Raw genomic sequence first — 14355 nt, 5'->3', positions numbered from 1 at the left:
ATTAAGGTGAATGCTTTGGGTTCGAAGTGCTAAGGACATTTTTTTCCTGATGTTTCAGGGGTTCAGGAATAGAAGAGGGCATTTAAGATATCAAGGACAGGCCATGACTTAGAAGGAAAGGGAATGATAGGGAATCTGGTCTGTTCCAAGAAGGTATTCATCAAGATGTGTAGGGACAACAGGTATAACTATATAGACACAGAAGCCACTAACAATTAAGATTCATGATAATGTTCACAAAAAAGATTCAAAGAACACAAAACTAACACAAGCAGTGGCAAAAATAATTCAGGGAACTGGATTTTAGCAAGGACAGAAGTGGAAACCTTATCAGCATACATGTTTCCAGGCTGATATTTAGTGAAGTTTAGTCCATAAGAAATCCTCCTTCATTGGCTGGCAGCTAAATCAAGGGATGTCTTCTTGTTTTAATTACTCTCTTATGCACTCATCACATAATCACTGTGCAGATGCCCTAGGGGAAAGCATGTAATCAGAGGATAGATGAGATTCTGAGAGGAAGGGTGGTAGTGAGATATAGGGACACTGACTGGGGACGAGGACCTGTGTTCTAGACTTGGCCTTAACTAGCTGGGTGACATGCAGCTGAGTTGCAATGCAGCAGGCAAAGCCCTAGGCTTAGAATTAAAAGTGACAGCTTTTCTGAACCTGACCAGGTCACTTGATCTCTGAGCCTCAGTGTCCTGTTTCATAAAATGGAAATGAAAGTATTTCTCTTCTAAGATTGTAGGAAGGGCACTCTAAGAAATACATGTGAAATGGCTTTAAGAATTGAAATATGCCATACAAAAGAGATCTTGCCCAATTCTTTGAGTTATAGGTTGGCAGATAGTACCCCCAAAGAGGTAGGATATCATGCCTAAGGTCATAACAGAGTTGGGTGCAGAACTCAATTTCCAGGCTGAGTCCAGCTTTCTGTGGCTAGCTGCAAAACAAGAAAGAAGTTGGGGTAGGAGAGGGAGAATTTTAAATGAAGTAGCAACCACCTTGTGAACACAAATACAAGGAGTTGTGTATGGCTAGAGTGTGGCTGCCCTCAGACACAGGGCCCAGAGATAAACCTCTAGCTGGCAAACTTTAGTCAGAGCCCACCTGTAATACAGTCCAAACACACAGAAGTCCCCGTAAGACTGCTGAGAACCCTAATGTAACAGCAGCTGGTTTTAGCTTCTGAGACCTTGTTTCTCAGGTTAAGTTAGGATTCTTGCTTGCAGGTTCTCAGCAATAACATACCATTATTGCTTTCTAACTAAACAATGCTAAGAAAATAGAAATAAGAATGCCCTCTGCTCATGGCAAGTTCAATTCCACCACATTGTAAGAGAAAGTAACAATATGTCTCATGTGAAAATTTAATCTTTTAGCAACTCTTGTCTGTGTGTGTTAGTTGTTCAGTTGTGTCCAACTCTTTGCAACCCCACGGACTGTAGCCTGCCAGGCTCCACTGTCCATGGAATTCTCCAGGCAAGAATACTGGAGTGGGTTGCCATTTTCTTCTCCAGGGGATCTTCCTGATCCAGGGATTGAACCTGGGTCTCCTGCATTGCAGGCAGATGCTTTACCGTCTGAGCTACTAGGGAAGTCCAACTCTTGTTTGGATGGGCTTAATAATTTAGGCTTTGCACAAAAAATAAGCACCTTCAATAAAGTCTGACGATCAGGAATGGGGAAACCCAGAAGAGGACACCCATCTGGGCAGACATGAAGTGTGGGCCATTTATCACCTTTGGCAAGTGCAGGAGACATGACTGCTAATTGGTCTCGTCATTAAGCAAGGAGACCATCTACCACAAGAGCAACTCACAAGCTAGTGGCGATTTGGGGCAATCTTTAAGTGGCTTCTAACTCATAGCCATATTTCCTCCTGAAATCTGCTGGCCTGGAAAATGTCTCTAATCCTCATGAATAGATTGCCTTCACTTTCACTAATTTGACTCCCTGTGAAGGAGGAGGATGAGCAAGGGATATGTACCATACACAGAGGTCAAACAGTACACTCAAATCTTATCAGGAATGATCAGCCCTTTAAACTAGACTTTGGCCAGAGAGCTTATCTGTCCTAAGGAGTTTTGACTCTCTTCCTAGTAAATAACTACTCTGTTCTACAGGAGTCTTACCATCTGTGTGATATATGGACAGGGACAAAGGGATATATGTGTAGAAGTGTGAGGCTTCTGTGGCAAGGAAGATTTACGTGGGTGGGCAGATTAGCAAGGAAATTCTGCCAACACCTGACAAGGAATGAGCAACCAGCACTTCAGTTTAGAGATTAGTGGGCAAATCCCAACCCCAGTGGATGTGCCAAGAGACACGGTAGTAAAGTCCCGCGGAGGCAGGAGACTCATGGTGCTGACAGCCAGGTTCCGCCCCGGCCCCACCTCTATGCAGGGAAATGACAGGTCAAGGTTTCACTTGAGGGGTCTACAAAGGCCTGCTTATCAAACGCCCGTGGACAAAAAGAGGAAAGCGTGGCCTTGGTCTGTGGCTTCCTTTACCACGCAGCCTTCAAGATTCACTAGTCATTAGCTTCCAATGGCTCTGCTATAGATGTTTCAACCTAGGCTGTGTGACATCTAGAGCTAGCATGTCAGATAAACTAGATTATTCATTTGCATGCAGCACTGACATTCCTGGGATCTTGTCGGTATTTCTAGTGAGTTTTACAAGATTTACCCAACTCGCAAATGCACCATCCGATCAGATGAGGACCTAGGCAACGATATTTTTCATTAAAAGCATAAAGGTAGGGGGTATGGATGTAGTCGAGGCAGCTACTGGGGCTGCCTCTGGGCCCACAGTTCTCAGGCAATAGCTCCAAAAGAGGCAAGATAATAAATACTGAGTAAACAAGGCCCAAAACGTATAGCAGACTCCAATGTACAAGAAGACCCGATGTCACATGGTTTCTACCTCTCTGCTGAAACTAGTGAGTGCAATAACGTGCCAAAGACAGCGGACTGCTGAATGGCAGGGCCCAGCAACCAAGTCACAGGGCAGTCCGAGTCTGAAGAAAATTCGGCCTTACCTGGAGGTACGGAGGAGTCGTAGGAACTTCTCTCCTTGCGGTTCATCTTGAAGGCTTGGATGTCCTTTTCCCTGTATGTTCCAAAGCCTTCGTAGCTCCTCCTTTTACTCGTGCTCACATCACTGTCCCACTTGTCGTTTGGAGGGTTCATCTCGCTGAACACGTCCAGGCTCTCCGGTCTTGCGCTGCCCCCGTCCCCACCACTGCCAGAGTACCTTTTCGCGCAGGAGTCCGCAGGTTCGCTGCCCAAGTCCCCCTTGTCCTTGGCCTGCGTCCAATGCTGGGCATCCGAAAGTGACAGCGTAGACAAGGTGTCCACCTCAAAGTTGTTCTTGGACGCTTTGTGGCCGGCTTCACTGTGCTGGTGTTTCTGCTTCTCCTTATGCTTGTTCTTCTCACTCACCAAGGAGAGCTCTTTGTCCGCGCTGCTCAGCCGCTCGCTCAGGATGTGGCTGGAGAAGCCAGTGGCTTTGCCTGCGAAGAGACCACTCAGGTTGTCATGGGTCCCCAGGAGCCGGTCTTCCTTGTGCTTATGCTTGTGTTTGTGTTTCCTCTTGTGGAGCCGACCGCCGGACAGACTGGCGCTGCCCACCTTGGGAGGATTCAGGGATGGCTGCCTGTCACCAAGGCCCAGGCCCACGGGCCCCTGCAGGTGCACCCCGTGTTTTGCTTTATGCTTAGCTGTACCAGACATCTTCACGTGGGAGCTTGTGTGGAACTGAGGTGGTGGCACTGTTGGCCTCATGAACGGGGACGCTGCTCCGAGCGTGTGTGACAGGTACAGAGGAGCTGGGTACTGACTGTAATAACCAAGGTTCATCATAGGCATTGATGTGTAAGGCATTCCATAGGGTGCATAGTAACTTCCACTGGGAATAGGGTAGCTGAACCCTTGTAAAAAAGGCACCTTTGTCATGGTGTCATTGGTTTTTGCAGGCCTACCACGCTTCTTCTTTGACTTTAAGTCTGAAGTCCTACGAAGATAGAGCAACGGGTCATACTGGATATATGGCACCGGGTAATAGTGATCAAAATTAATCCGAAAAATGCTGGGATACGGATTCTCATGGTAAAAGGTATAACTCCGGTGGGAGATCCTGAACACCTGGAACTTAGTGATGAGCTCTTCTAGGTCTGCCAGAAACTGGAGATCATCACGGTTTTGCAGGCTTTTCCGTTTCCTCTTGTGCTTTGGCTTCTTGAGGCTTTCGTGGGCCAGGAAGTTGTCCACGATGAGATGCTTCTGCCGGTGGCCATGCCGGTTCTTTGTGCTGGTGTCAGATGGGATGGCCTCCGGGTTGTCCAGGGAGCAGAAATCAAAAGAGTACCTCCGTCGGGATTCAGAACTCTTCTCTGCTTGGTCAGACGTGCTGTTGTTGTCCGTCCCAATGCCACTATCACTCGGGATCGTCTCTTCACTGTGGGACTCGCTCACAGGGGACAGTGTTATCTCCTTAAGTGACCCGATCTCGCAAAGGTGTGAAGGGGAGTTGGCCATCAGCCTGGGTGGAGACAGCTTCCAGGTCCCACTATGGATTCCCTTTTGGGTTTTGGTTGGAAGAGCACTGATGGGCTGGAGATTTGGCATAGTTTTCAACTCTGAAAAATTGGTTTCAGTGCTGGCGGGGCTCAGGTTGCCATTGGACCCACCCAACTGTGTCGAAAGTGGGTGCATAGCTGCTGGTGAAGACGCCACAAGTGACTGAAAGTTGGAAGGCACGGCGGGAACATCCGGCTGGCTAGAAACAGGCCTCGGGTGCTTGATGGCTGTTTTGGGTTCTTCGGATGGGGGTGGCAGCTCTGCCCTCGGCTTCCTGCCCCTTTTCTTGCCGATGTAGATGGTGCCCCTCTTGCTGACATTAATCTGCTTGCCCAGTTTGCTCTCGATCGCTGCTGCTCCAGGGCTGGTCTCCGGGGGAGCTTTGGCCTTCAGTGCTATGCTGCTGGAGCAGGACAAGATCTGGTTCAATATATTTTTCCTCTTGAGTGTTTTCATCTTATTAATAGTTTTGATGGTCTTCTTATCCAATACCCCAAGCTTTCCAACTTTTTTGTGAAATTTCATCTCGCTCATGGGTTTGTCCTCTCCTGGCACAAGTTGGGCCAACTTAGCTAAACTACGTCGTCTCTTTCTCTTCTTGGTGCCAGGAAACTCCCGACTGATGGGACTGACTGGACTGGTGGACGTCCCCTCATGAATTGTCTCAACTGTGAGCAAAGGCTGCTTCTTTGGTCGCCCCCGCTTCTTTTTGACTGGCGTGATCACAGTAAGACTGTCTGTGTTGGTGTAGAGAGGGCTGGATGGAGTGATGGGATAAGCAGACGGTGGTTCCACCATCAGTTTATCAGAGGTGGCCATGACTGCCTCCCGAAGCAGACTGGTGGGTTTTGGTTTGCTGCACGTCCACCTCCGCTTTGCAGCAAATTTGGGGTGCTGGATTTCTGGCAGCTTTCTTGGAGAGTGATCTGTGCATGTTGGAGGCGTCATGACCATGGGTGGCTTTCTCTGCTTAGGTACACCACTTGGGACAATTTTCTCGGCATTTACACCAGTTTCAAGGCCAGTTGAGGGCGACTCGTTCTCCATCATTTTACCCAACTTAGGGACACGGGGATCTTTCTTATTACCCTCAGGGTTGGAAAATAGCCTATTAACTACTTCACTGCTCATAGTGATTCCAGAAGTCAAGGCTTTCTCTGGCATGATCTTTTCCACCACTGCTTTGATGGACTGTCTCTTTTTCCTCTTATGGCTGCTTGGATCGAGGCAAGGTGCCTTGATAGGAATAGTAATCCGGACATGGCTTGAGTCATTTTCAGGATTACTGATGGAACTCACATTCTGCCTGGCTGGTGAGGCCTCTTGGGCATTATCTGCAGAGTAGCCTTCCCTTTTCCCTTCTGTACTGTCAAATGCTTTCTGAGCATTCTTGACCCAGTCTAGGTCTGAGTTTGGTATGGTTTGACTTATCACATCTTTTTTACTGGACTTTTTCTTGCTGCTTATAGTAGGTGGTTCAAGGGGCTCCTTTGTATTTCCTCCATCTTGATCTACCAAGGGCTGAATCCCACTGCACTCAGCAGAGCTGCTGGGTGGGGCTGGTGAGCTGTGGTTGCTTGGAGATGGAACCACACCTCCCAAGAGCAGATCTTTGTTACTGTTAGACAACTGATTCCATGTGCTCCCTGCACTGCCTTTCTTACCCTGGGCCTTTGCAAAGGAAGCCATGGGCTCAAGAGCTGGGATCTTGCTGGTGCTTGCAGTTTCTCTGCCAGACTCTGGACTGATGAAGCAATTCTGAGTGGCAGGTCCATTGTCAGAGTTGGTGGACCAGTCCATGTGGTTCTGGCTGCTGCTTTTTTGCTGGTGCTTTGGTTTTAAGGTGTCACTGGTGAAATCCTGTGGGAGGCCTGGGTCATAGTGGAGAGCTGAGTGTTTCTGTGGCCGCTCATAAGCCTAAGGGTGGGTGGAATGGAGAAGGAGAGAGAGAGAAACAAAGATGAGCATGTTGAAACTATTTAAAATTTCATATCAAAAGTCTTAATTATTTATAAGTTGGAAATAGCCACCTTTAACACCAGAATGCTTTGTGGAGGTATTTTTCAGTTTCTTCAGTAAAAATATGTTGTGTTGATTTTGAACATTAATAAGGATGCTTTAATCGTTGCCTTTCTTGCCCTAAATAGCAGGATCTATCTTGGTTTAATGCAATCTCAAGAACAAGAACTGTTCAGAGATGGGAGTTACTCTAAAGGTCCCATAGTCCAATGCTTCCATTTTCCAAATGAAGAGGCCAAAACTTCAACCATGGAGCATCCTGCCCAAGGTGGCAGAGTTCAGAAGAGCATCTTAACTTCTCAACAACCTGTGCTCATTTCCATAACTCCAGCTGCAGCTTATTTCTGCCCCAGCTTCTCAAACACACATGGTTTCCTACTGCAGTTCATGTCTGTTTGGGGTTTATCCTGGAGTACAGCATCTCTGTGCTCAAACAAGCAGCTCATTAGGAACCAAGAAACAGAAACAGCACAAGTTGAGGAATTAAGAGGGGAGGTTTGTTGTGAAGTATGGGCTTTGGAAAAATCTGGTTTTCATGAAATAGAATGAAAGCCTAAACCCAGTGTTGCTTACTTTGCCCCCAGAAATGACAGAGCTTTATTGAGACAATCTTCTGGCAACACAAAAGTCAAGGGAGGAAAAGCAAGCAACTCAGGGTGAACTGTGGCTCCTTTAGAGCGATAAAGGGACTGTCCTCCGTTACCAAATACCACTTTAGCCAGGGCCTTTGCTACATGCGTTATTCTTGTCCCAGTTCTGGCACCTTATCATTTTGATAAGGACCTTGTCTTTTTACCAACTTATTACTTGAAATGATAAGATTGTCTGTTTACTGTTTCAAGACTGTCATATATTTTCCTAGTGGTTTGGTTTTAAAAATAAATAAGACTTAATTTTCTTCCAAAAAAAAAAGAAAAGAGGGAAGTTTGATGACTGCGACTGCATGGGGGAAAGGGGCCTGTCAAATGTTCTCATGTTTTCATGAAACAATGTATCTCATCTTTGTTGTACTCATCATAGTTTTAAATTTACATTTGATTTTTGTGCTAATTTAATTAATGCCTGTTTTCCTTTCTAGCCTGTATACACCATCGCAGAGATACCAAGCACAGTACCTGGAAAATAGTAGGCACTCAATAAACATTTATTGAATAAATGAGGGAAGACCCATTTTACTATGGGTAATCCATTTTATCATTAGTGAGATTAGTGACCTGTATATTGCAACATATTGCCTGCAGACACAGTTACCCTCTCCAGCCCTATTTCTTACGACATTTCTTCTGCATGCACCATTGTCTCTCATGAAGACATCTATCACAATCCTTATAATGCAATGTGCTATTTTTTGTGTACTTTTCTGTCTTCTCCTAGACTGGAAGTATTTTGAGGTCAGAGATGCTGTCATTTATCCTTTTTTTTTTTTTTTTAATTTTTTTATTTTTCAGTGGGTTTTGTTATACATTGATGTGAATCAGCCATAGAGTTACACGAATTCCCCATCCCGGTCTCCCATCCCACCCCCCTCTCCACCCGATTCCTCTGGATCTTCCCAGCCCAACAGGCCCGAGCACTTGATACATGCTGTTCTTTCGAAACTTCCCACCCTCCCCTTCTCCCAGTATCTACTACAAAGCAAACCACCCAGAAAGTTCTCAATAAATGTTTGTTGAGTGAACAAACAAAATGATATTTAAGATGCCTATTACCATGACAAAATACATGGCCACATACAAAAGACTGTAAGGCACCAATCACTCATTTCATAATGGCACATAATGAAACTGGAATGCTCAGATGCATTAAATGTTGAACAAAAGATCCTTCCCAAATACTTAAGGACTAAAGATACTTGAACGGTAACTCCCCCTCAAAGCAATTTTTACCGTTAGCTCTCTTCCATCTCCCATTAATTGTTTCACTTTCCAATTAACTCTGCCTTTGGGGAAACCCATGTGACTGTCAGGAGGGTGGATTTCACTCTGGCAGTTGAAAGGTGAGTCCTGCTCACTTACACTCAGGGCAGACCAGCTGAAAGTAAGCAGTTAAGCATGCCTGGTTCCCAGTGCCTCCATCTGGACACTGCCGGATCCCATTGTTTCTACCATTTCAGCTGCAATTTGCCCTGCTGGGAGAGCCTGGCAATCAAAGGGCAGGGTGCACAAAAGGGAAGCACAACAAAAGATCAGCAGTAACGGGGAAATGGTGCTTTAAACCTGGTGCTCAGAGGGCTGCGGTGAAGGGGCAAAGAGGACTGAGGAGGAGTGCTTTTTAAGGGGTTCAGGAGAACAAGGCTTTCCTTCCAGCAGTGGCTGATGGCTATATCCAGTTGCATTTCACAAAATCCCATTTCTTCATCTGTCAGCCATGACAGATTATATACACAATGGTGAGGCTGTCAGTTCCAATATGTCCTTCACTGAGAATTGAGCACTTACTCCATTGAGACAGAGATAGACATGGCAAAACAGGCTCTGAGCTCAGTTGCAGGGGTGCGAGCTCTCCCTCTCGTCCTTCCCCAGAGGTCTGGGGGATATTATTCCACATAGAAGGCTTTGACTGGGGCCTTTATTAACCCACATAGCACATGTTTCCATTTCCCCTTTAGACTGTGGGGTTTTTTCTGGGGGATCAGACCTGAATCTTTTAGGGACTTTATACCACCCTCAGTCCCCAGCAAGGCTATCTCTGAAATGGTTAGCAAATAAGGGAAGAGCTGATGATATTCTATATTGGGCTAGATTATTTTTATGGAAAACTTTTAATATAATCAAGTTCAGCATGGCTCTTGGTTGCTTCCCCATCCCCGCAAACTGACTGTGGAATTCACAGTCATTCTGAAGGTCTGGCTTCCTTTTTATATGTGCTTTCCATGCACATTGAGCCTAGGCCAAATGTTCATCAGGGAAATACCATTTTGAAAACACTAGACAGATTTCTCTCCTACAGGATGTGTTTATGGAAGCATGTCTGTCATGTGAAAAATTACTTTATAAAGTAGATAACTATACCCTCCCCCATAGCCAATGTATAAATTAACTTATATAAATTTAAATTTTGTACAAGTCAGATTTCTTTTTAAAGAGCATTTTATTTTTTTACATAATTTAAAAAACAAGCATTAAATCACTGCATAAAAACTTAAAAGTCTATGAAAATGGAGTAAAGGAGCCTTATCTCAGGGTTATCTAAAGAAAGTCCCAATTTTTGTCCCAATAAGAGGATAACATGATGATTCCGGTTTGAGGAAAATCATATAACTCATCAAAAATCAAGCATGACTTTGTGGATGAGAGACGACTTTTGGGTTAGCTGTGTTTGTGCTACTTTTTGCTGATACCAGTCATTTTACTGTGCTGTCTGTGAGATATTTTGCTTTTACATGAACAGGAAGATGTGTTTGGGTATAAGGGAATGAGGGGAGCTTTATCTCTTATTTTGGCACGTGGTACTTCTCAAGATGTGGTCCTGGATCCCTGCATCACAGTCAGCTAAGGTTCTGGTTATTAATACAAATTCCTGCGCCCTGCTGCAGATACACTCATTGGCCATCTCCCAGGGTGGGACGAAGGAGTGTGCATTTTAACATGCTCCTCAGATAATTCTGAAATATAACTGAGTTGTGAAACCACTCATCTACTGTTTTAACACCATAATTCCTCTGGGGTGGGTCTCTTATGTGGTTGCTACGACATTCACAGCACTTTTTGGTGGTAAATATGCAGAGCTACCACAGGCCTGTTAGGATATGTAGTTTGGCACCACTGAGCATTCCTGATTGCTCTCTGAGCTCTTTGTAATTCACATAGTTAGAAACTCTTAACACAGTCCATTCTCTGTTCAGGTTTTCCAAGTATACTGTGCAGTGAGCAGAAGAGTCAATTACATGGGTGGGTGAGAATCCTGTCCTCCCAGAAAGAACTGGGCATGCAGAGGTTCATGACCTCCCACCCTGGGATTTCTACTTCCCCATCTCATCCAAGTCAACCCCAGAGCTCCGGGAATCCCGGCATTCCACCCCTGAGGCTTGAAGCGAGTGCTCAAGCCTAAGCGAGAGGTGAGTGTGGGAGAAAAGGAATGCAACCCCACGCTGTCTGATTCAAGGTTCTCAACCCTGGCTGCACGTTAGAATCATCCAGGAAGCTTTGTAAAGAACACCACAGCTCGGATTTGACCCAGGCCAATTAAGTCAACATTCTAGAGGTGGGACCTGAACAGTAGTACATTTTTCAAAGCTCTCAGCTATCCCAATGCGCAGACAGAGTTGAGAACTACCAGATTATATCAAAGACAGGGGTCTGGGTTAGGGACTAAAGAGGCTCTGATATTATCAGGAGATGTTCCAGCTCAGTGGTTTTCAAATGTGTTCCACAGAGTCCCAGGATTTTGTAAAGACATTTCTGAATTGTAGCCAGTGAATTGGGCAACAGAGAGGCTCCAGGCCATTCTTTTAACCCCCAATTGAACAGAGCAGCCGTGCAAAGGATTTCATTTAAGAGAAAGGAGGTGGAGAGAGATGGGTCTGTCATTTAAGAAAAGACTGAAAATTACCATTTTGGCACATGAATTGGAGGAATGCTCATGCCAGCTTCCACTGAACTTGCTCTCAAAGCATCTCTTCTAAGCCCAGTTTGTTCTGCATTTGCGAATGGTAGGTAGAGAAGAATGTCAACTAAGTACCTGATTTAAACCATGGCTTTATGATCCTCTGAATTCAGAGAATTCCATGAATTCTCTGTGTCCCTTCAAAATTCCTGTGTTGACATCCTAACTCCCAATGTCATAGTATCAGGAAGTGGGGCCTTTGGGAGCACAGTGTTGGATTAGGTCATGAGAGTGGAGACTTCATGAAAGGGATTAATGCTCTTATAATAAAAGAGACCCCAGAGAGTTCACTTGTCCTTCACCATGTAGGCACACAGAGGGAAGAGGGCCATCTATGACTCAGGAAACGGGCTCTCTCCTCACACTGAAGCTGCCAACACCTTGCTCTTGGAATTCCCAGCTTTCAGAACTGTGTGAAATAAATTTCTGTTTTTACAAGCCACTCCGTCTACGGTATTCTGTTATAGCAGCCCAAACAGACTAAGACAATGGAACATAGAAAAGCCCCTAAATGAACATGACGTTTCCAATTATATATATACAGTTCTCATTTCCTGCCACATGAATTGCCCTCGGAAGTTACCTTAATGTGGTTCCCATAGGAACCATTCTTGATTTGCTATTTGGGGGCCGTGAATGATATTGAAGTACTCCATTTATTGGGGGGTGATAACAGCTTACACAAATGCAGAGGCCACTATCACATGCTTCCTTGAGTACACAGTAATTCTATGTAATTAAAAATGATTGCTGACTTGTTTCCAACCATAATGGCATTAATAGGTATTAGACTTGACTTTGCTACGGAAATAAACATAAAACTATAAAATACATGAAACAACTATTTTCAGACATTGGGCAATAGGCAATATAAGCTGTGATTCTAGATAGAAGGGAAACTTAAGAGGCTCTGCCATATCCCTAGTTTTCTGCCGAGAAGAACTTTCTAAACCTAGGCACAGGGAAGTGGAACCCAGAGAACTATGGGTAGAGGACACAGAGATCATAGTGTGAGAATCTTCAGGGGACTAGAATCTGGGGTCAGGGTACCTGAGAAGAGGGAACCATGTAGAAAAGTTACCCTGGAAACCTTAATAGAAATACCCTATGTCTTTGGCCAAACTTTAACTTGCACTTGAGGGCAAGACTCCATGAAGCACAGCAGATATTTGCTATCAGGGACTGAATGTAGCTAGAGTTCTAAGGTCACATAATATTAGGCAATCTTGCATTTCTGACTAGTCAGAATGGGGAGACTTTAATAAACATCCCAGACAGGCAGCTGATATCCCAGATATAGTTCTCCTTAAGAGTAGGGCTACTTGAGCCCTAGAATAAAAGCTAGCAAGGTCTAAAAAGAACCCTTAATAAGATAAAGCTAATTTGCCAGTAAATTAACTACCAAGCAAAACAAAAGCCAAACTCTTTACAGGAAAATTATAAAATCTAGAATCTTTACAATATACTATCTACAATATCCAGGACACAATAAAAAATATTAGACAGGCAATGAAGCAGATAAATATGACCTGTAATCAGGAGGGTAGATATAGATCTAAGGCCCTCAAAACAGCCATTTTGCAGATGGCCAAATATTATGGAAAAGACCAGAACAACTGATAAACATATGGGAAGTCTTAGCATAGAGATGGCAACTATACCAAAATAATAATGACATTATAAATTGGAAAAATACAATATCTGAAATGAAAAATTCTCTATGGGCATAACAATTTACAGGACATAGTAGAAGAGAACCTCAGAGAACATGAAGAAAAGATAGCAGAAATTATCTAAATTGAAAGGTGCATGAAGTGAGGGAGGGAGATTTAAATAAAATGAGAAACAAACAAACAGCACTTCATTGATCTATAGAAAACTATCAAGTGGTCTAACATACATAAAATTGGAATCCCAGTAGATAGAGAATAACACATGTGGATTCATACAGTTCAACAAATCCCAAGCAGAGTAAGCACACACAAAAAACTACATCTAAGTACATTGTAAACAAATTGATGAAGACCAAAGAGAAAATGTTAAAAGCAACTGAGAAAAAACACACATTATATACAGGGAAATAGTGACAAAAATAATGTCTGACATTTTATCAATAAAAATCAAGCCAGAAGACAAGGAATATCTTTAAAGTATTAAAACGAAAATAAAGTCAACTTAAATTTTTCTATCCCAAGAAAAGATTCTTCATATATGAAGCCAAAATGAAGGTATTTTCAGATAAATAAAAAGTGAGGAAGCTCACTGCTGGTAGACTTGAACTGTTTTTGTCGTTTAGTTGCTAAACTGCATCTGACTCTTTTACGAGCCAACAGACTATAATCCACCAGGTTCCCCTGTCCATGGGATTTCTCAGGCAAGATTACTAGAGTGGTTTGCCATTTCCTTCTCCAGGGAATCCTCCTGACCCAGGGATGGAACACATGTCTCCTGCATTGGCAGGCAGATTCTTTACCACTCAGCCACCAGGGAAGCCCAGATCTGAATTAGAAGAAATGTAAAAGGAAGTCCTTTAGGGTAAAGCAAAATAACACCAGATAGAAACTCAGATCTACATGAATGAATGAAGAACATGGAAATAGTATATATGAGGGCATATAACATAATACTTATTCTTGGTCTTAAAATCTTCAAAAGGCCTGCTTAAAGTGGAGGCATTAACAATGTATCATGAAGTTTATGACTTTTATAGAAATAAAATGTAAAACAATAAAACAAAGGGCAAGAGAAGGGTATATGGAAGTATACACTTATAAGGTACTTATATTTGAAGAATACACATAAATACAAAGATACAGCTTAAAAAGATGGAATGAGACATACCACAGAAACATCAAATTTTAGAATGCTGGAATGACTCAATAATATAGTGCAAAATGACCTTCAGAACAGAGAGTATTACCGGAGATAACTAGGGACATTTCAAAATAAGAGAGTCAATTCATCAAGATTAAACAATAATCCTAAATTTGTTTGTACCTCATACAGATATACGGTAATCAAATACTGGAAATGAAGACTAAGAGAATTAAAGGAAGAAATAGACTACCATAATTAAAAGGATTTAACACTCTTCTTTCAGTAATTACTAGAGCAAATTGACTTAAAAAAAACAAAAAAAAATATA

At 43.5% G+C, this 14355-nt stretch overlaps 1 protein-coding gene across 1 annotated transcript in view; it reads right to left on the bottom strand.

Annotated features, from left to right (window-relative positions):
* Window positions 1–14355, bottom strand: part of SETBP1 (SET binding protein 1) — a 399560-nt gene that overhangs the window by 112283 nt on the left and 272922 nt on the right. Inside the window, exon 4 of the mRNA XM_065932634.1 lies at window positions 3047–6503. Within this exon, the coding sequence (XP_065788706.1) occupies window positions 3047–6503 (3457 nt within the window). The remainder of the gene's footprint in view (window positions 1–3046; window positions 6504–14355) is intronic.

The sequence above is a fragment of the Muntiacus reevesi genome, chromosome 4 (genome assembly GCF_963930625.1).
Source record: "Muntiacus reevesi chromosome 4, mMunRee1.1, whole genome shotgun sequence".
NCBI classification, from domain to species: domain Eukaryota; kingdom Metazoa; phylum Chordata; class Mammalia; order Artiodactyla; family Cervidae; genus Muntiacus; species Muntiacus reevesi.
The sequence above is the reverse complement of the archived record's forward strand: the minus strand, read 5'-3'. Positions and strand labels throughout refer to the sequence as shown.